Source organism: Lissotriton vulgaris, chromosome 2_1 (assembly GCF_964263255.1).
Source record: "Lissotriton vulgaris chromosome 2_1, aLisVul1.2, whole genome shotgun sequence".
In the NCBI taxonomy this organism is placed as follows: Eukaryota; Metazoa; Chordata; class Amphibia; order Caudata; family Salamandridae; genus Lissotriton; species Lissotriton vulgaris.
Genome location: NC_141687.1, coordinates 1193289547 through 1193311807, shown reverse-complemented (window position 1 = coordinate 1193311807; position 22261 = coordinate 1193289547). Strand labels below are relative to the sequence as shown.

The 22261-nt window shown below is 46.6% G+C and overlaps 1 protein-coding gene across 3 annotated transcripts in view; it reads right to left on the bottom strand.

Annotated features, from left to right (window-relative positions):
• Window positions 1-22261, bottom strand: part of ST14 (ST14 transmembrane serine protease matriptase) — a 423216-nt gene that overhangs the window by 318057 nt on the left and 82898 nt on the right. Inside the window, exon 1 of one of the 3 annotated variants that reach the window (XM_086956921.1) lies at window positions 15219-15385. The exons of the other annotated variants lie outside the window; for them this stretch is intronic. Within the exon in view, the coding sequence (XP_086813047.1) occupies window positions 15219-15260 (42 nt within the window). The 5' untranslated portion in view covers window positions 15261-15385. Of the gene's footprint in view, window positions 1-15218; window positions 15386-22261 lie in introns of those variants that run through there. 3 annotated transcript variants of the gene reach the window in all.

Here is a 22261-nt window from a genome sequence, read left to right as displayed (position 1 = left end):
GCGCCCTCTTCCTTGTGTGTGGTTCACGTACTCAGCGGGTGCTCATGGGGCGTGTTCGCTTCAGCTGCCTCCTGAGGGCTCTGTGGTTGCCAGTTTGCCAGTGGTGTGCGATGTGGTATTCCCCGCACGCTCCCGTGCACATGTTGTGGCTGGTGTTCCCTGGTGGTGTTTATCTGTTCCTCGCTGGAATGGCATGGTGTGCATATGTGTATGGTGGATTTGGACCCAGTCCTCTTGTCCTGGGTTGTAAGCGTGTCGTTGTTCTGCTTTCTGTCCGCCTTCTGTGCTCTCCTTGGCTCTGGTTCCCGGCATTCCTGGCTGATGGGTCTGATTCCTTGCTGCGGAGCGGTTCTCTGCAGGGGGCCTCAGGCTGTGTGCCTGGCTCCTCCTTGGGGTCTTCCCTTGGTCCTGCGGGCTCTGCGGGGTCTTCTCTTTGGGCCTCTTCCGTTTCTGGATCAGTCGTTCCTCACCTTCAAGATGATTTTCTTGAGAGAAAACCCCGCCTCGGCAGGTCTTGGGCTCAATATTCCATGGACCTGATAGTTCTGGCCTCGGTGCCTATTCTTATAAATGGTACAGGGGTTCGGCGCTTCTCTCTGGTGGTGTGTGCGTTCTTCCCCGTTTTGTTGCGGGTGGTTTTTTGACAGTCTCGCTGGTCCTTCTGTGTCAAGCTGCCATGGTGGGGCCTTCCTCGGGTCATGTTTTGATCTGGCCCTTCCTTAGTTCTTTTTGCCCCCGGCCCTTCCCGCTCTGTCTCCTGGTACAGCTGAGTTCCTCCTTCCCGTGTGTTGGTGTTGCCTTCCTGGGGGCATGCTTGGGTTCCCGGTCTGTGCTGGGTCGGTGGGTTTCCCTGTGGGCGTTTTTCCTGTCTGGCTTCTATTTGCCGGTCCTTGGCTTCTCTGGGGTATTCCCCTGCCTTGCTGGGGCTTGTTGGTTGCCTTTCTGGTGGGTTTGTCCCCTGCCTCGTGCTCCGGGGTGTGTGCGGGGTTTGCCCCTGTTGACTTTTGGCGCATTGGTGCTGTCCTTGCCTGGTTCATTTTTTGGCTCCGGCCTTTCTGGCCCTGTACGCTCTTGTTCTCGCCGGGTCGGGCTGATTTTGGTGCCTGGTTCAGGAGTCTCCTGGGTCCGTCTGGTCCTGTCTGCTTCCTTTGGGTCTCGGGTTTTGGCTCTTCGGCCTTCTCGTCCGGGCTCCCGGCTTTGTGCTTCCTGGGTTTCTGGGCTTGTTTGGCCTGGCCAGGGTTTTTTTTGTCCGGTTGATGGTGCTCCCCTGTGTGCGTCTCCGTCTGCTTCGGCGGTAGTTGGCTTGGACCCTGCTGCTCTTGGTCCTTGTTTTGCCTCTTGGGGCACGGGTTTTGTGTCCTGCCCCTGCCTTCTCTTTCCCTTGCTGGTTTTTGTTTCTGGTTTGGGGTCCCAGGTCCTGTTGGCTCCCTGGGTGTCTTGTCATGGCTCGGACTCGTCTTCGCCCTGCCCTTCTGTTCTTCACGCCTTTGGTGTGTTGCTGCCACGCTCCTATGCCTGTCGGTTCTTCTTTGTCTCGCTGGGCTGGCCCTGGTTGTGGGCTGGCTGTTTGGCTGCCTGGGTGCTCTCTTCGGCTGCTCGCTCCCTTCTTGTGTTTCTTCCTGGGCCGGTTTGCTTGGTCCCTGTGCGGGGTGTTCACGTACCTGGCCGGTTGGCTATTTCTGCCTCTTCTCCTCCCTTCTGGCCGTGGGCGGGCCGGTGGGTTTTCAGTTTCTCCTTTGACCGGTTGGTCCTCCTCCGGGTCTCTTCAGTGTCGTTTCCGGCTCCTTCCTGGGTTCGTTTTCCCTGGTGCCTACCTGGATTCTCTTCTTGGAGTCGCGGTCCCTTCCGGGGGTTCTTTGTGTGACGGGGGTTTGTCCCCCTTCTGTTTCTTTTCGGCACCCTTTTCCTTTTACCGGCTCTTGCCTGTCTGTTGGATGGCTCTGGTGCCGCTTCCCAGTTTTTCTGGTTCGGCTCTCTCGCGGGTTGTGGTTGCCCTTGCGGTATTGCTGTGTTGGACAGACTGGTTGTCTCTTTCTGCTGGGGATTTTTTTTGTTGGGTCGCTGTGGTGGGGATGCCCTCTGTTCGTTCGGTTCCTCTCTGCTGCCTGTTGGGCTGCCCTGGTGTGTTGGTTTGGCTCCGTGCGGTCCGGTCCAGTGCCTATCTCTGCCTTCCTTCGGTTGGGGCGGTTTTCCTGGCGGCACTTGGTGTCTCTGGGGTCTGGTTTGTTTTTCGGCCTTCCCGGTGTCTTCGGTCCCGGGTTGGTTCTCCTACTCGTGGTAGCCTCTCTCCTGGGTGGTCCTTCCACTCGTACTGGTCTGTTGGGTTTGCCCTCTTCGTGGGCATCCCCTTCTGGTCTGTTGGTTTCTTGTGAGTTTTCCATGAAGCCGCTTGGCTTTGGTATGTGCTCACTATGTAAGTCATGTGGCGAGGAAGACTAACGAGGAGGTAATGCCCCGGTTACTTACCGGTAATCTTCATTACTCCGAGTATAGTCTTCCTCGCCACATGAATTCCCATCCCTCCCTCCCTGTCTGGCTATCGGCTTCATGTTTGTGCTTGGTTGTTTCTGGCTGATGGGTTGGGCCAGCCCGCCTCTTCTGGAGGTCAGGTGGTAATGGGTCGGCCATCTTGGGAAGGGATGGGAGGCTAACTTTTTGTTTGGAGGGTTCTGATGTGGAGCTGAAGCTCACTATGTAAGTCATGTGGCGAGGAAGACTATACTCGGAGTAATGAAGATTACCGGTAAGTAACCGGGGCATTTCCTACTTCACATTGATGTATTTTTCAAGACTGATCGGATTATATACAGATCCATTAGTTTCACGGTAAAATGCATACACTTTATAAATTGTGTAATATGTGTAGTTACTGAATCAAATTATTTAACCCAACAAGGAGGCTACTTTTATACATCGGCCTGTCGGTATCACATAACCCAATTTGTCTAGAGCTAAGAATCAGGGCAAATGGAGAACGGTCCTTTCTTATGGTACTTTCTTAACGGTCGCGTGTACTAGACGTCTGCATTATTTACACTAGAAGGAAACCACACCGAGTGACCCAGTCTAGGCCAGTACCCACTCACGGTATTTGTAGGCGCAGCACCTGAGAACTAAGTATTCGTAATTTATCAAATGAGTGATTTAGTGCACATAGCACGTAGTCCTACGTGGCTTAAGAAACGTCCGGGACCGAAAAAAGCAGTCTCTTGGAACTGAGAGGTAGAAGCGCTCCAAGGAAGGTTCTGCATTACTTCTGCCATAAATAGCATTGCCGCAGACTGAACAGCTCCCGAGCGTCGTTTCGAAAAAGCAGGAAAGCCCGGCTACACAGCTTGAAGTCGCTGCCGAAATCTTCCCGGAATCAGCTAAAGACACAGATAAAGTACGCATTTAATTTGTAGACTCATTGCTAAAGTGAAAAAAAATATATGACAGCCGCAGATTCCATCCTGTCTGAGTCACATGCCGAAAGACAGTCCGCAACAAGCAGAAACTCCGGCTTTGTAGAGAGTATCGGTGTATCCATAAAGCACAAACAGTGCAAGAGCAGTTTCACCGCATCACTGCAGTGTGTCACTCCCTCACCTCCACCATGCCTGCCTACACTTTCGCCCACATTCCAGGAAGTTGCAAGGCGTACGCACGAAGGAAGTCACCGAGACACGACTCGACGGCTCACATTAGTCTTTTCACACAACTGAAAGAGGGCGGAGCTCAAGCTCCGGTATGAGGCGGCTGATGTCAACCACTGATGGCCTTTGCTGGGCAACACCTGCAGCGCGTGCTGGGTACATTACTGTGCTGCTGCAGGCGCTCCACCAACATCACCACTCTCTAGGCGGGAGGGGGAGGTGTTGCACATTGTTTTTACTTTCTTCGTGCCTCTCCACACACACCCAGCTGCTGTTTGCATTGCAACATTTTTTTTTTTACAATCTGGTCTACCAAGGAGTGCTATTTGTTATAAAATGGTAGAACAGCAGTAGAAAAACCCTTTCTTCATTAAAAAAAAAAAGTTTACAATGGCCAGAACCAATTAAAGTTTCCCTCGTTCAGAGGGGAGGTACAACTAGGGCAGCAGCAAGGCAAACTTCCCTGATCACAGGACCGGTAAAAATTGGAAGGAGCGGGGCAAGCTTTGCTTCCTCACAAAACTGAACGTCATGGATGGCGGAAACCAAGCCAAGCCTCCTTCGCTTATACCGCGCAACAATGGCAATTTTTAACATCCCGCAGAGCAGATCCAACAGGGCAGCCTAATACAAGTTTATCACTCAAAACAGGTACATTTAAGGCATAAGGAACACGCAGGTGGCAGAGAGATCTGTGGCGCAGGAAATTAACTCACTGAGAGGAATGTATAGCGGGTGAGCTAGTGAACAGGAGAGATCTGGCACCCCATTTCAGCATATTGATGGTTCTGCAGTTCGTGTTGATTCTTTGGGGTTCCACGTATTGAGAAGTAGCCATTACCTAGTAGGTTATTTGGAGTATCCCAGACACATCCTATATAACTAAGAGTAGACAGGCACACAGGTGGCAACCTCTTCGAAAAGGTTTTGAATTAACATGTATCAGATGCTAAGCAATACCAGCCTTCGTGCTGCACCTGCTCAAAATGTTGACAGCTGGTGGTGGATTAAACCAACACTGTGCAGTAATGTAAAAAAAGACCTGAAATTCACAGCTGCAATACCCTTTGAACTGAGATTATGCTACAGTGGCAGCTGGTATTAAGGGGCGTGGGCGCGTTGCCCTACCTACCAGCATCGGGGAATACTAATGGGAGAGATTAGAGAATGAACACCATGGAAAAGAAGTGTTCAATGCTGGTGCTCCCCTGTGAAACAAAAAAAGATTTTACATAGTTTCAGTGAAACTATGTACAATCTTTTTTTTTGTGCTTGTCTCGATTTGGAAGTGTCTGCCTGTGCGCAAAGCTGGGCAAGGACTATTCCTCGCCCTAGAGGCCAGCGAGGAGGCTGGCGACATCAGCCTTGTGGGAGTGGCTGCATAAAGCGGCAGTGCATGTATTTCAAATGGGTACAAAAGGGGGTGGTGATGGACGGAGCATCCGAACCAATCAAACACTCACACCCAGTCAACAGATCTGGGTTTAACCCCGTGCATGCGGATGACGGCCCCCATCCGTCATGCACTACGGCACTCGTGTGGTGATGATGGCTGGGGGCCGTCATAAAGCCGCCCACTCGCGATTTTGCCGCACAGGCGTAGAATCGCAGCAGCATGCAAGGGGTTAATCCATCACCGTTCTTTAGGCCACTCTGCCACCCCAGTTCAGACATGGCTAAATGCAAATCAGTCTGACCCTGTGCCTCATGGGAACAGTCCAGCCCGAACTACCAAGCCATGCCTTCCCTGGACCGGAAACAAGTTTCCGAGGACCGGTTTCTGGCATTCCAGCCGTCTTCAGCCCGGCTTGCTTGAATCCAGTGGCAAAGTGAGCAAGGGACTCACGTCTGAGCATACCCTGCCAACTTATGGCCATGACTGAACTGGGGTGGCAGAGTGGGCTAAAGAACGGTGATGGATTAAACCCAGATCTGTTGACTAGGTGTGAGTGTTTCATTGGTTCAGATGCTGCATCCATCACCACCCCCTTCTGTAATGCTTTGTTCGCCATAAGTTGGCAGGGTATGCTCAGACGCGAGTCCCTTGCTCACTTTGCCACTGGATTCACGCAAGCCTGGCTGAAGACAGCTGTAATGCCAGAAACCGGTCCTAGGAAGCTTGAATCCGGTCCAGGGAAGGCATGGCTTGGCAGTTCGGGCTGGACTGTTCCCATGAGGCACAGGGTCAGACTGATTTGCATATGGCCATGTCTGAACTGGGGTGGCAGAGTGGGCTAAAGAACGGTGATGGATTAAACCCAGATCTGTTGACTGTGTGTGAGTGTTTGATTGGTTCAGATGCTCCGTCCATCACCAACCCCTTCTGTACCGCTTTGCATTTCAAATGGGGCGCAAAGGATTTGCCCCAGGGCGCGGTCAGTGGAGGGCCATTCAAGATAATGGGAAGGGGGCAGGGCTGGCGCACAGTGCAGGAGGTGGTAATTGCAGCACTCCTTTGGCCTCCGTGAATTAGGCTTCCTAATTGGGTAAGGCCGAGGTGTCCTTAGGGGAGTGGCTATGCAACTTTGGCAGCTCCTATTTCCGGGACACAGTTGCTGGAAAAAGAAAGGCGCCTGCAGCCGTGGTTTGAAACTAGCGCGCAGGAGGTTGGTTGGTTTACTTTTATCAGATTAGCAACCTTTAATTCGATACAGAGGGCATGAAGTGGTAGCAGCTGAAATAAGTGTAATGTCTTTCTGTGAGCCATTATTCCTGCCCCCACCAGCCCACCTATCATACCACTCTTCTTTGTCACCGTCTCCTGCCCCGGGCGCTAATCCCCATCTATCTGTACAAGTGGTCCTTAGTGTCACCGACTCCCTTTTTAAGGCCTTTATGCCGGTTTGAGCGGTTTGCTTGTTGTGATATTTCAAACTCACCCCCTCTTAATCTAGTTGACCATGCAACGCCCCTGTGTTCGGTCCAGGGGCAGTATACGCAGACCCGGCTGTGGACATTTCAACAGACCTGCCGCAGGAATGTGGAGTATTTCTATGCTCGACCCCTGCCGCTGCTGGGAAACGGGGCATCTGTTTACCACACACTGGTGGTGGTGGGGCGAATTGTGGTGACCACCTTGAGGCCACTGTGACCGCGCCCAGTGACACAGGCCTCCAGGGCAAAAAACACACATGTAAATGAACCCAAAGGGTCTCCTTTCTGCTGATGTATTTTAAAGCGCCTGCTTTAAATATGCACAACAGCAATCTGCACACTTATATATAGCGCCTACTTTAAATACACGCAGCAGCAAACCGTACACCCTTTCAGTTCATGTACATTGGTGTGTTTTACGAACTTGCGCAGAACATGTCGGCCTGGATGACGCATGCTGCCTTTACGGATGTACTTCCATCACGGAAGAGCTTGCTCTTAAAGGCAGTGCGGTTAAGCTCACATAGTGTTTTGCCGTCCCTTCTTTTACATACTGCCACTTTCAGAGCCGCAGGCAAAGTGCCTTAACCGGCACGGCAACGCGTGCTGCTGTACTGTTTGTAACTTTTAAACCATTTGAGCTAAAAACACATTTTTGGGTTTAAAATCTGCAGATTATGGAGCAGATGGACTATGTGATTGTGGCAAATATATAATTATGCGAAAATCGCTGTGGGCACACAATTGCATAAGTCTAGTGGCACTGATTGTAATAAAACAACATGGTATGCTACATATTTCAACGGTGTATGGCAAAGTTCGCACAACCGACCATCACAGCTGTATTGAGAACACATCACGCTGCCTTGTTTCAGCAAATTCTATTTTAACGTTTTCTGGTGAGTAACACTGCCAGGCATTGTGTTGGCTGGGTCCCTTCGGGTCTCAGACCCGGTAGCATTTTAGAACGGACATTGAAACGGGTCCCTGCCGGGGACTATATTCATGTCCTTAACATGACTGTGAAAAACACTGACAATTTGTGAACAATTAATGTAATAAGTATCCAGGTGACCCATGGCAGTGATTTAGTTCCCGTTTTTATTTCACATCTTTTACTGAATCTTTCACTCCATTAGAGTTTTAGCTGTTTCCAGGATTTTACGTTTTTGGATTTTTATTTTGGGCAGCATATTACTCTTGTACAGTGCCTGTTTAGTTAGAACTGAGTCGCCGCAAGGTGCTTGGCTTTCAGTGCTCCTCTGCTGAATACCTAGCTAGTGAAAACTCTCCTGGATTCTCGCCGACCTGGCCTTTGCTTAAAATTTGGAGTCTGCTGCACTTTAGACATTTTAAACTCTGAAGTCACATTTTGAAAGAGCATCACCAAGTCCCAGCAAGGTGCGCGTAACAAGATTCAGCCCTCGCTCTCCTGACACTGTGATAGAAAAAGCGGTTTGTGGTACTGTATTTACAAATGGACACTCTTTAGTCACCGCTGCAGAGAGCTGAGCATGCTGTCAGAACTGGGCCTCCCATACTTACCAGAGAGGAGAAAGTAATTGGAATCAGTCGATAGCGATAAATAACATTGATGGACAGGAATGTTTTTAGAAAGGCAAAACTACTTATGCTATAAGGCGTAGAATTTTTTTTTTCTGTGCGGTGAATAAAAAGCAGTTGTCAAGTAAGCATTATTTTCAGCCACGTCTAACGCACACAAAAAAATCTCATTGCAATGAATGCCCTTTTATATGTATTATATATTGTAATCTGGAAATTGGCATTTGTTTACAGTAATTGAAATTCATTCAAGTCATATAATGAGCAGGCAAAGCAATATATTAGATTGTGTTAGAGTGGAATGCCACCTTCGCAGCTTAAGGGCAGGCCCTGCCTTACTTAAAGACAATCCTTAGGGTGAGATAAGACAGGTGCCTTACAGTGCTAACAGATAGAAAAAGGGTACTGCATTGCATCTGGAAGCTGTAAATGTGACCATTTTGCTGGTGGGGAGATGCCAAAGGACAGAATGCATTTTGGCTTGCTGTGCCGATAATCCTGGCCCGGTTTTTGTACACAACTGCATGAAATGTGAATATTGTGTTGTCTAGTGATAAAGTACAAAATAGCTGTAGGTCTGTCTCCCCTAAAAAAGTCGAAGATCACCAGGATTCACTGTGTCTCTGACTGCTGCTTGCTTGATTCTCTGGTGGTCTATTTGCTGCTGATAAAGGTTTCTTTAGGCCCCCTAAAATAGTAGAACTAGTATTCTTTACCATATGGGGAATTCGTGACATATCTTTATTAATGTAATACCTGCACTTTCACAATTGCTATATTAACCTTCCTGCTTTCTCAAATTTGCTTGAAAATGCACTATTTGTCTACTCTTTTTTCAAACTTTTCACAGGGGGGAGAACCCCCCCCCCTCGAATCCCCATGTAGGTTGTTCCGGCTCACTCGCTATGCTTGCTCACTGCAGTATGACAATCTTTTTACGCCTCACCACTTTCAAATGTCACCAGCAGCCCCCATTATATTAGCAGTAAGTTTGCCACCAAACCACTTGCTTTATAACTCAAATATCAGCTTTGATTAGATTTTGAAAACCGAGCAGTTTTCCTCCAATCAGTTTAAGAGTTTTGAAAATACACAAATTTTAATATCAAAACTACAGTCTAAATTTTGATATCTATATTAATTCAGCTAAGCAAAAAAGTTTCCTTTACTAGGCTGAGCTGCGCACGCGAAAGCTACTTACAGGTAGTTGGAGAGCTCCCAGCTGCTCACAAGCTACTCGTTGTATAAACCTGCTCTAGGTGAAACCCAGAGCCGCTTTGAAAGCGGGCACCAGGGGTTACCACTGGTCTAGGATCAGCGAGCGCTTTGTAGCAAAAGTTACCTGCCCATTTCACAACTGGATTTGTGTGGTTTCAGAACGAGGTGGCAGCGGCAGCAAGCCGCAGAGGACCCACAGAGCCAGAAAGCCAAGATTCAGTTTGAAGTGCACCAGAGTTGGTTACTAACACACACGCCTTCTAAAAGGCAAGTAGAACTTATGGCGTGCACACACCTAATACTGCCACATGCCATACCCCCCTTCCATCACCTACTTACCTGTTGACGATACAGCATCTCCTGAACTCTAAATCGGTTCATAATCTCTGCGGAAATTCACCCGCCTTAAAAAAAATCCAATAGAAACAGCAATTTGCATCCAAGCTTTACAGTGACCTATGTTGACGAGATATCAAATTCAAGGTTTTTAATTATATACATTTAAGATGTCATAAGAACATTGTGGCTATCCATTTTACATGCAGCAGTGAATGTGCAGCATATTGCACAATCTATCAATGGCAGAGTCCAGGTGGGCTGGATCCATGCCATAGTTTCATAATGTCAACACGGGTATTATTTGTAAAGGGTCAAAATGGCGTCCATTTACATTGTCGATGTTTATCCTGAAAATGTGGCACGATTATACACTCCTGGACCAACATCACACACCCATATCTAAAGTAAACCATTTACACAGATTGCTTTCAATATTTCCTTATAGCAAATTCTAGGCAGCTTTCAGATTGTTTTATACTGTGTCGAGTGCACATCTCTTCTACATATATGCATTAGAAAGATCATTTATTCAAATGGGGGATTATACCAAGTACTGAAGATTAACCCTTTCCATGCGTCTGGGTAGCCCGAATTGCGCACATGTGGAATTCGCCCGCACCGCAGGGGAATTCCACGCGCGTTCAAGGGGTTAAAGGAGAGATATGTATTACATGGACTAAAGGACCCACCAGCATAAAAAAGGGCACTGCAAATCGCCGTGCGGGTGAGCTGTTATAAGAACTCCAGAGTGATGTGAAAAATCCCTATAACTTGTGGCGGGGACACTTTAAAGAAAGTTTTTATTTTTAAATAAATTACATCCATAATTTCGATTCTCCAGAGGAAAAACATATTAAAGATGTGATATTTATGAGCAGGGCCACTGGAATTAGGCAGCAGGAGAGGGCCAAATTATGTGGTAGGGTTGAGTAAATTATGCGGAAGGAAAGGCAAATTCTGTACCGTAATGCGGCACATTTTTTAATGGTATTACTTAATTATTTCTTCATTTTCAAAGTTGGTAACACTCTCTGGGCATTGGTTGCACCTCATTAGTACCAGTTTAACACCCAAATATACCAATAAGCAACAGAAAGGTTACCAGTGCAGCCATGCAAAGAGGCTTTCAAAGCGTGGCAACACGCACCATCACATTTTTGTAACTGTTGAACTAGAAACAATTATTTTTGTTAAATCGGATGGATTGTGTAGCAAATATGGCAAACCTATAATCATGTGGACATCGACGTACAATCACATCATTCCAGTGGTCCTGCTTATGAGTGAAACTTCCCCTTGAATAATTTGTTTTTTAGGTCGAGCCTGGGCAGCACATGCGCTGCTCTGCGAGGCATGCTGTATTAAGATATGGAATAGAGGCCCCGCCCATTTCCCCACCCATCTTTCAATTGGCTCATGTTCCTGCCCTTTCAAAATAGTTTCTTTTCCTTCCTGAATAGGCTTAGTAATCCCTCCTTGGTACTGCTTTGTCTGCATTTGCAACCTCCGATGAGGACTGGACCTTTTACTTACAATGTATTGTAATTTTTTTTGTATAGCACTTACTACCCCTGACCAGGTGTCAATGTGCTTTTTCTGCGAGCAGCATGCTATTTTGGAACCCAAAAGGATTAGTGGAGAATTAGTATAGTGAAATATGAAAATTAAGCGGTGGATATGTTAGTATGTTTTTGGATTGAGACGGATAGTGGAGAAATAGAAGAGGTAACGGTATGGATTTATATAGCACTTGCTACCCCTGATGTGGTGTTGAAGCACTTTTTGACGAGTAGCACGCTTCTCCGGAACCAAAAAAAGGATTAGTGGTGTGTTAGGCTTGGGAAATTTGAAATTAATTTAAGCAGTGGACATGACATGATGTTATTTGGATTGAAAATGGTGAAAAAATGGCTCAGAACATTGTCATAGGGAACATAGTGCAGGAGCACACACTCCACTGAACCATGCAGGGGACATATCCCTCCCAACAATATTAAAACCAATGCTCCTTAGAGTTTGGTATGTGCTCCAAAAGAAGATGTTGAATGTATTTATTTAGGTCAAATCATCAATATTTACATAAGATTATTATGTGGTTAGAAATATTTAAAGAACGTGCTAACATTGAGCAATATTTGGGTACACTTTATATATGAAGGCTGGAAAATTGTACATTGCACAGTTGCTTTAATTGAAATCCTTTCCCCAAAGACAGTATTTTGATTGGAAATAAAAACTGCTATAAAACAGAACCTAAACACAAAAACATTTATAGCACAAATTCCACAGAGCACTAGGACCCCCCCCTCGACTGGCACTCTGTAAGCAAGACTTGCATTCTCCTTGAACATCTGTGTAGAGACATGTAAGGTTTGAAAAGCTTAAGACCAAGGGGAACGTAAAGTTTCCAGTACAATTTCATTGGACATTTCCCCCTATAGTTTAGCTTGCTGTATCAATGACGTTTAATAACTGATCTAACGAAGAGATATCAACATTACCTCATTATCTGTCACCAGCAGCTTGGCCTCTTCTTCATCAGTGGTACAAAAGGGGGTGGTAATGGACGGAGCATCTGAACCAATCAAACACTCACACCCAGTCAAAAGATCTGGGTTTAATCCATCACCGTTCTTTAGCCCACTCTGCCACCCCAGTTCAGACATGGCTATATGCAAATCAGTCTGACCCTGTGCCTCATGGGAACAGTCCAGCCCAAACTGCCAAGCCATGCCTTTCCTGGACCGGAAACAAGCTTCCGAGGTGAGTCCCAGGCTCTCCACATCACTGCAGTCAAGCTATCCAGGCTGAAAAAGGCTGATAGCCAGAAACCGGTCCTTGGATGCTTGATTCCGGTCTAGGAAAGACATGGCTTGGTAGTTCGGGCTGGACTGTTCCTATGAGGCACAGGGTCAAGGCTGATTTGCATATAGCCAGTGTCTGACCTAGGGTGGTGTGGAGTGCAAAAAAACGATGGATTTAGGCCCAGATCTTTGTACTGGGGTGAATGTAAGACATTGTTCTGCATTCTGTCCATCAACTGTGCTTTTTGCTCGTCTTCATCAGTGACATGGTTCCCTGCAGACTTGAGGTCCTCTATCACATTGCGTTGTTAAACGGTCTGCTTTATGTAGTTGGTGAGGAATTTTCTTTAAATTACCTTTCCCCATTCCACCCACGACATCGTAGAACGCCGCTGGCTTTTATATTGTTATTAGTAATGTATTTATATAATTTACAGTGCAGTCCGCTTTCACTTTAGCGGCCGCACTTATTTGGCAAGTCTGCTTCTAGGTTAATAATTATGTATGGGTGTGTGATTTTATCATATGTGGTTGCTTAGATTGGGGTTTATTATTACACTGGGATCCAGCACTGCGCTGCCCTTTATTTGTTTATTTCCGTTCATCGCGCAATCAAGTAGCGCCAACTCGCCAGGAAGAGACTTAAGTGCTTTGCATGAGCACCACTTACATTACACAGGGACAGGTAGCAGCCATTCCATAGCAGTGCATCTGCAGCCGTCTTTACTAACCCCCACCTCCTCTTGGAGTTGTTGTTTTGAATGAGCTAATGCTTGTTCAATGTGGTTAGGTTTCAGATCCAGGGCTTAATGAGATTGAGCTAAACAAAATAGGGTGGGGGGGGCCTACAGGGAGTTTAAAGACCTAGCAGTGACATGTTCCCTTACAGACTAAAAGTACAAATTATGTCACCGGGTCTAAACAAAAATGTGGTACTACTAACAGTATGTGAGTGTACTTACATCTATGTGTTTGTAAGATTAGGTGGGCACCTTGTGAGCCTTAACAGGTTACCCATCAGTCACCACTCGGAACCGCCCTTCATCATTTGGGATTCCTGTATAGCCATTTGTTAGGAACAGCACAGTGGAGGAGATGTTAAACCTCTGATGTTACTAATGCCGTCCTGTATGGTCTGAGTCTCACAGGCTATTTTGAAGCTGGAAACAAGAGTGAGAGTGACTGAATGTGCAGTGCATGTGGTGAGAGTGAAAAGTGAAACTAAAATTGGGTGAGAGGGCAAAAAAATTCCTTTATTCCGTGTTTTGCTCGCTCCTCCAATATTAAAAAGCAGTGGGGTAAATTAAACAAATATTCACCCAGATGTATTGGTCAACATGTTTCTGCAATTAGTGGACCTCAGAGTCCGTTGCATTCATCAGGACCTATCTTAAACTGAAGCTACTGCAATAGTGAGAAGTAATAAAAAGTGACTGAGACTCAGACCATACAGGACGGCATTAGTAACATCAGAGGTTTAACATCTCCTCCACTGTGCTGTTCCTAACAAATGGCTATACAGGAATCCCAAATGATGAAGGGCGGTTCCGAGTGGTGACTGATGGGTAACCTGTTAAGGCTCACAAGGTGCCCACCTAATCTTACAAACACATAGATGTAAGTACACTCACATACTGTTAGTAGTACCACATTTTTGTTTAGACCCGGTGACATAATTTGTACTTTTAGTCTTAATGAGATTGAACCAGCCCGATTGCAAACAACTGGTTTTGGGTTACAGCAACAATTTGTACACTGCTTCACAATGACAGGCAGCTAGTTTCAGAAAGATTAGGTTTCTCCTATCCCACAATTCCATACTCTGTCAGGTAACTGTATTACGAGAGATGGTAGGAGCAATATAGAAGGTTCTGCAATTTTCCCTCACCTGTGTGTAGAGGGACTGAAGGATGGAAGGATGCTAGGAGAGTATTGAAACTGGCAACTAAGGTAGTCATGATAGCCACTGAAGCTGAACTTTAAGAAATCACTCGTTGTATGTTGGCAGTGAAAGGAGTAAAATGTCCTCTAGGGCTCCAGGTGTTTGCCAGGCATGAAGTTACTCAGCAATTGGAAGCAGGTTGGGGTTCTGCATACATTGCTTCAGGTAGTTCCTTCACATATACAAATGAATTATTGTAGCAATGATTAAGAACTTAACAAATAGTGTACAACAATGGAGAATGCTCTAGTCAAGTTAAAAACAGCCATTCGCAATACCAAATAACTTATAAAATGGAAAGGTTGATGGGCCTACAATATTCACAACAAGTTCACTTTATCATTTGTTTTAAAAACGAAGAGTAAAATGAAATTAAATCTGAATCGCCTAGATAGATAACAGTGCTACTTGATGCCAAGAACTGCTGAAGAGGGAGTGATGCTGCCTGGAGCATGCCAACGCGGAGCTGCTGTAGGTCTGTCTCCCTCTCAAAAATATGTGTACTGAAGAGAATAGAGCATTTCAGATTTGTATTAACCTGCAGGTGTTCGTAAAGAGCATTCGAAGAACTGTCAGCGTAGGGATACAAATGAGATTAGAGATAAAATCTCACGTGTAAGGACTGTCCGTGAAGACCAGTACTCGGAGTCAAAAGAATACCGGTAAATAACCAATCCAGCTCCAGACAAACAGTGTGATCCTGGGTAACTTCAACTAGCTACCTAATCATGCACTCCCAAGTCGGGAAACGGACATGAGCATGCACAGGAAACAGTTGAGAGAAATTAGATCTTATCGAAGCGCACCCACACTAAGGGATAAAAAAAAACTGTTTTATCCTACCTCGTTGTCCACCTCTCTCAAACCAAAGGGTTCGTCAATCATCGCCTTTCTGAGTTTGTAGGTAGAAGCCGGAGCACCCGGATAAGTAAGCCCAGCTCAGAAGGTTCGTTTTTCATAAACTCATCTACTTATGTTCTACAGGAAACCTGCATTAATCGCGCCCTTCCACGGTGCTGGCCAAAAGTGTAATGAAGTGACTATGCTGAAGGTGAGGCTGTGGAAAGGAGTGCCGAGGGTTCCCATGCGTGACGCAAACACCTGCATGCGCGTATCTCGACGCCTTTCCTTGCTTGAAGCAAAAGCAACTCATGGTGTTGCAGGACAGCGTGCAGACAGGCAGGCACACGTGCGCCTTCGCCCACTCATCTGAGGAACATTTCGCCTACGAAATAGGTGTACACAACAAGGTAGGCCTCGCTGCATTCAGCGAATGCCATTATGGAGGCTGGACCAGTGGGATAGCCAGAAAAAACTGGGGAGCAATTTATAAAACGTTAGAATGCTGCGCACGGCTCCCTTAACCGGCGTTCATAATGGAACTTAATTAACAGTAATAATCACAAGTATAACGGAAAAAAAATAAAAAATATATTTTTGCTTAATGCACCATGCTCAAGTATGTGTGGGTGATGCAACCCCGGGGGTGGCATTCAATATCAGATAACAGATTTTGCTACCTTCCATCATGTTTGGCTATGCTGGTTTCACACCTAATGGGCCAGTGCTTGACATAACCTGGCCGCTAGTGTATTTATTGTATTTATTTATTTATGCATTTTTATATAGCGCTGACTTTACCCGAAAGCGTCAGAGCGCTTCACAATAGGATCACAAATGAAACATGATGAGAACATTACACAGGAACTGATTACAATTGCATGTTATTGCATGTCGTTATCAGTCTGGTCGCAGGCATCTGCAGGGCCGAAGGGTTTAATGACACCCCTGTGTCCTTATACAGTTAAACTGAAGTGTCACCGGCCATCGTTAACACACGGGGTGCTGCACTTGTGACGCTCCTCTTTACCGCATAGACTCTACTACAGGGATTGGAAGCAGGCGCCACCATATAATTGCCAACATTCTCTCAGCAATAAAAGGTGGGATTTTAAAAATCAAACCGTTTAAATTGTGAGCGTCAATATCACATCGAAGAAGTTATGCAGCTTGTGACCGGTACAAGTCTCGTCTAGTTCATCACATTCAAGTCTCATACCTGTAAACAGAGCGCTGATAGATACTAGCTCATTGGCGTTATTGGGGTGTCGCACCGAGAATCAGATGTACCTTTACAAAATTTAGTTTTGGTCAAAATCACCTCAAATTTCACTTCGTTCCAGGGTGCTAATATTTTGCACACTCAGATTGCCAATGCTCAGAGATGCCTGGAAATAGAAACCCTGGATGTTTTTCCAACACGTATGCATCAAAGTCAATTATTTTATATTTCACAGTAAGATTTGAGTCTTGCAAAAACACAATTATAAGATTTTATTTCTACCAAAATAATAAAACAAAATAAAAAAACGGCAGTGTTTTTTCAAACAAACACAGTATTTTCAAAATGTTTTAAAACAATCAGGAGGGTTTAATGAGCAACCTATTTTGAAAATAATCATAATTGAAGAGTGTCAAAATGCTTCCATTACAATCTAATGGTTTTGAGGTGTTCGGGAGTTTAATCTGAAATAGTTAAAACATCCAATAAGTAATTTAAGATTACATAATAAATTTAGGGCCGGAAAAAAATCCTCCCTTTTCACCATTTGTTTTTTTTTCCTTTTCAGGCAATTGAGGACACAACATAATTCTAAAGATATTTGCTCCCTGTTAGAAATGGGGGTCTCTAGTTGGCAGAGGTAGGTACCTTTGTCAAAATAGGGGCCCTTCTTCCTAGTCAGGATAAGGGAGATACACTCCTAAAATAACCCCTGCTCACCCTCTTGGTAGCTTGGCACAAGCAGTCAGGGTTATTTTAGAGACAGTGTGTAAAGCATTTGCACATAACCAACAGTAATACAGTGTAAGCACTACAAAAGGACACCACACCAGTTTAGAAAAATACCAAATATTTTTATATACTTAAAAGACCAAAAACGATAAAAATCCACAATACAGTACTTCGAAATCTTTAGCTATCAAATTATCCTTGAAAAACAGTTCCTTGAAGTCGATAGCTCCCAATGGGGCAATCACAGCGTTGTGAACAAACAACTCCAAACCGTTCTGGCTGACCGCGGCCAGCTTTGGTGTCAGGAAGACCCGCAAAACAGTACCTTTAGAAATGCAGGGCGTCGGCGACCTCTCGTTGAGCTTCCGAAAGCACGGTGTCTGCAGGCGTCGGTGCAGGAGTCGTCGGGCCCTTGAAGTCACACGCGTCGGTAGGCACCGGGTGCTGCGGTGCGAGCAGCGGCTCAGTGGCAGCGTCAGATGGCGTCGTCCGTGAGACCAGGGTGGCGTTGCAAAGTGATGCGATGCTAATTGCAGTACTGGCAGGTCAAGGTGCAAGCAGCGTCACAGTCGTTGCTGTAGCGCTTTCGTCGGCTGACGAACTGCAGTTGATGGCGCCAGCAGGCCAAGGCTACAGTGCGGGAAGAGGGCGGTATGTCATGTAACTTTACGAGCTGTGCCCTCGAACCACGGTGCAAGCAGCGGCGTCAATTTCAGCGTGAAGTGGTGTCGTTGGGGATACCAAGGTGGCGTAGTGAATCGAGGTGGAGTGCGGTGCCCACAGGTCACTGTGAGCAGCTGCTCGGTGGCAGCGTCAGCAGGCGTCAGTGAGACCAAGGTCGCAGTGCGGCAGTGCCCTCGGCGGTGCCTTCAAGACACGGAGTCAGCAATGGCGTTGGGTTGCTTTTTCTTCTGTTGCAGCACAAAACACACAGTTCCCAGTGCCGAGGGCAGAAGAACTTGTAGTCTTTGCTGTTCCTGAGACTTTAACAGGCGGCAAGTTCTACCTCAAGCCCTTGGAGAAGCTCACAAGAATAGATTGCAGAAAGTCCAGTTGAGTCCTTAGACTGACCAAGACAGAAGCAGCCACTGCAGGCCAACACAGCAAAGCACTCAGCAAAGTGGTAGTTCCTCCTCACAACTTCTCCAGCTCTTCTTCTTGGCAGTCTTGTTAGTCCAAAAGAGTTCTAAAGTTCAGGGGTTTGGGTCCCGCTTTTTATAGCCCAAAATCCGTTGTCCTCTCAGGCAGAGTGTGTCTGTGCCCAGCCAGAACCAGTTCTGCTCTCTATGGTGTGACTTCCTGGCAGGAGGTGAAGATGGCATTGTCCGAGCCAGAACAGGCCTATTCAGGTGAAAGGAAATCTCCTCCCCTACTCTAAATGCAGCCCAGGTCTATTCAGCACTTTCCTAACCCACCTAGACTATCTGGAGCCACAGCACCTCCCCAGCCCCTTTCATCCAAAACCCAGTCAATCCACAACTCCAGCAGAGGCCTACTGGATGGCTGATCATGAAAATACCTCCTTTCTAAAAGTGGTATTTTCAAACAGAATGTAAAATTCACCTTCACTAGAGGATGCACCTTTAGATTCTGAGTTCTGGCATACTAAATTTTAGTTTCCTACCTAGTTCCCTGGGCCAGTTATGTTTATAAGATGTTATAAACAAACCCCCCATTCTGTCCTATGGGAACAGGCAGCCTTGCAATAGTAAAAAACGAAATTGGCAGTAATTCGCCATCAGGCCATGTCACACACACCAGGGAATATCCTACCTTTCACATACACTGTACCCTGCCCACAGGGGTATCTAGGGCCTACATTAGGGGTGACTGACATGAAAGAAAAGGGAAGCTTAGGGCCTTGCAAGTGGGTACACTTGCCAAGTTGACATGGCAGTCGCAGAACACACATTGGCTCTGCAATGGCAGGCCAGAGTTACATTTACAGGCCGTTTGCGTGGGTGGCACAATCCAGTGCTGCAGGCCACTAACCGCATTTGATTTACAGGCCCTGGCACACTCTGTGCACTTTACTAGGGACTGACAGGTAAATCAAAAATGCCAATCATGGAAACACCAATCCATAACACAGTTTACAACAGGAGCACTAGCACTTTACCACTAATCAGCAGTGAGAAAAGTGCGCAGAGACACTAAGCCCGAAAAAAACTGTCAAAACCAGGAGGTCAGGAAGCAAAAACTCAGGGGAAATACGACAAAAGATGCCAAGTCTAACACTCCCAGATTTTAAGGAGTAATAGATATGCATCCAAATGAATGTGGTAAATATATTTTCTCCTACCAGATAAAATTTGAAAAGGCAAGTTTGATCGTTTCACTCTTGCACACAATTGTAAAGTGGCCCTTGGCCTAGTGATGGACTTCAGTCACTACAGTTTCTTCATTCACCACCACTTTGCATACTGGGATTTTAAACCCATAGATGCATTGGTAAATAGTAAACTACTAAACATCATTTGGCATTCTTGAATGTCAGAAAAGCCAGAAAGGGATGTTGTAGCAGGGCGGTTAAGCCTCACCACAGGACCCTCCAAATAATACACACGCTCACTGTGGTTGTATTATCGGCAACAGCCTAGAGTGGCAATCTGCCTTTTTTTTAAACACCTCTGACCGAGCCCGGCCCTCGGCGTGGGGAAGTTGACACTTAAGTGAATAGGCCAGGCGGCACTCTACATCTCTTTAATGTTTTCAAATGTTCTTGCATGAAAGAAAATTCCGGCCACTCGAGCCAGACACGAAGCTTACAGTTTGGCCGAAGAACACACGTCTGGTTCCAGGAGAGGTTATCAGTCCTATGCCCAGCAAGCCTGCTGTCACTTGCTTCCCCAACTGGGAAACATCTTAGTAGCAGGTGTCCGTGTGAGGGTGACTTGAGGGTAATGCTCATGCTAGCCCTTTCAGATGCTCGAAAAGTTTCATGTCCCCATGGTCAGAGGATACTCTTCCTCAGCTTCAGCAGTCTCTTCAGTGGCATTGTTGGAGTAGTCTAAAGAAGCGGCCACCTCTTTGAACTATGAGATGTTTCTTGTGACCCGGCAATCACCTCTTTGCACTGTGACCATGCTTCCGTTGATCTTATTCACTTCAATCTCGTATGGTGTCTGAAACTTCCACCCAGAATGTCTATCCTTCATAATAACCAGTGCTCCGATTTGTAGAAAGGGATCCTCTGTTCGGCGACACTGACAGGCTTAGTCATTGGTGGCTCCTTTCCAAAATTGTGTAGCTTCAACATCCACGTCAGCCGATCGCCACTGTCAGCTGAGATGCTATCCCAGGTCAGCTTCCTAAAGAGTAGATTTGCAGGAGCAAAGTTGGTCATGCTATAAGGGTTTGCCAGTACACCTGTAGAAACATGTGCCAGCAGAATTTGGCATCCCCACAGAGGTCCACTCCAATCCTCAGGCCACTGCAGGTTGATTTTCTTGTGACAAATAGTCAGAGATTCTAAGTTTTCTTGGCAGTCGTGTCCCTGAAAGAGTGACCTGCTAGACTTTACTTCATCCGGTAGGCCCATCGCAAACTTTTTCTCCAGGACTGGCTTGACGTGTAAAAGTGCTGTGGATGGTTCCACCTCTACCACTGAGAACTTCATGTACGAGTCCACTATCACTACAGTGATCCGTCCATCCGGAAATCTTGAAAAGTTAACACTGATTTTTGACCAGGTTTGGAGGCATGGTTTTTCCATCAGAACCAGAGCAGGTGAAGGATCTCTACTCATGATTGCACATGAGTGACAGATGCTTACCCTGTCATGGACCATCGCATCCATGCCTGGGAAACTGGTCTTACTGCGTAAGTGAGCCTTTTTTTCGCTGTTCCTTGGTATTCCTGGTGTGCCAGGTCAAGCGCACGGGCCCACAGGCTCTTTGGCATCACAATCAGCTGCCCACACAGCAGCAGTAGACGGTCTTTGCTTTCGCAGAGTTCATTCCTCACTCTCCACAGCTGTTGCCGGGACACACATCCTGTGTCAGGGTCTGTAACCCAGGCAGGAAATGTTGCTATTACCCGATGGCTAGCGGTTCTTTCACCAGGGTCAGGCTTCTGTCAATCCTGGTGGCTTCACACATCTCCTGGAGTCTCTGGGCCTTAGTGCATGCATCGTTCATGATCATCTGGAACTCTTTGATCTCTTCCTCCTCAATCATCGGGTTCCTCACTTCTAGAGGCGACAGATGCCATGACCGGTAATTACCAGGGTTGTTATCCCCGGGACGGTATACCACCTCAAAGGCATTGGGCTATAATTGTGTGGCCTGGCCCATCTCTCAATCCGTGGAGGGTCTAGTTGAGTGGTGTCCACAAACAGCGGAAGAAGGCGTTTGTAGTCGGTGACCTCCTTGAACTCCTGTCCTCAGAGGTATAAATGAAAGCATGGACAGACCCATTTAGAGGCTTGGGCCTCATGCTCAACCTGAGCGGAAGGATTTTTGTCTCAGACAGTGCCTGACTGGCATACACCACAGTCCATTCCTTCCTGCATGAATAAGGTGCCTAAGCCCACAGGGCTGGTGTCCACTATCAGCTTGGTCTTCTTCGGAGGATGAAAGAAAGAAGGCCATGGTGACCTTGTCAAGCAGGGTCTCTGATGTCCTTGAAATCCTCATCAGCTGTGGAGCTCCAGTCCTATGGAACAGTGACATGAGTAAGGGTCCTGAGCGGTTCGGACATCGTCACAAGATTTGTGAGTAATCTAACAATATGTTGCCATCCCTTGGAAACTGCGTACTATTGTGGGGTTCTGTAGTAATGATGCTTCATGGATTGCAGCCACTTTGTGGGATCCACTTTGAGCTCTTCTCAGAAAAAGATGAATCCAAAAAGTCTAGGGAGTTTTGATTAAATGAACATTTGTTTAGTGCAAGGTCAGGCCATCGTCTGCTAGGTGTTGAAGGGTAGCCCTGAGGCGGACATAGTGCTCCTTCCAGCTTTCGGAGTATACAAGGATATTGGCACTCAGGTTAATGAATCCTAGCAGTCCACAGAGAGTTTCTTTTATAGTCTTCTGAAAAACCTCTGTCACGGACGAAACGCCAAAGCTCAGCCGCTTGTAACGCCGGCG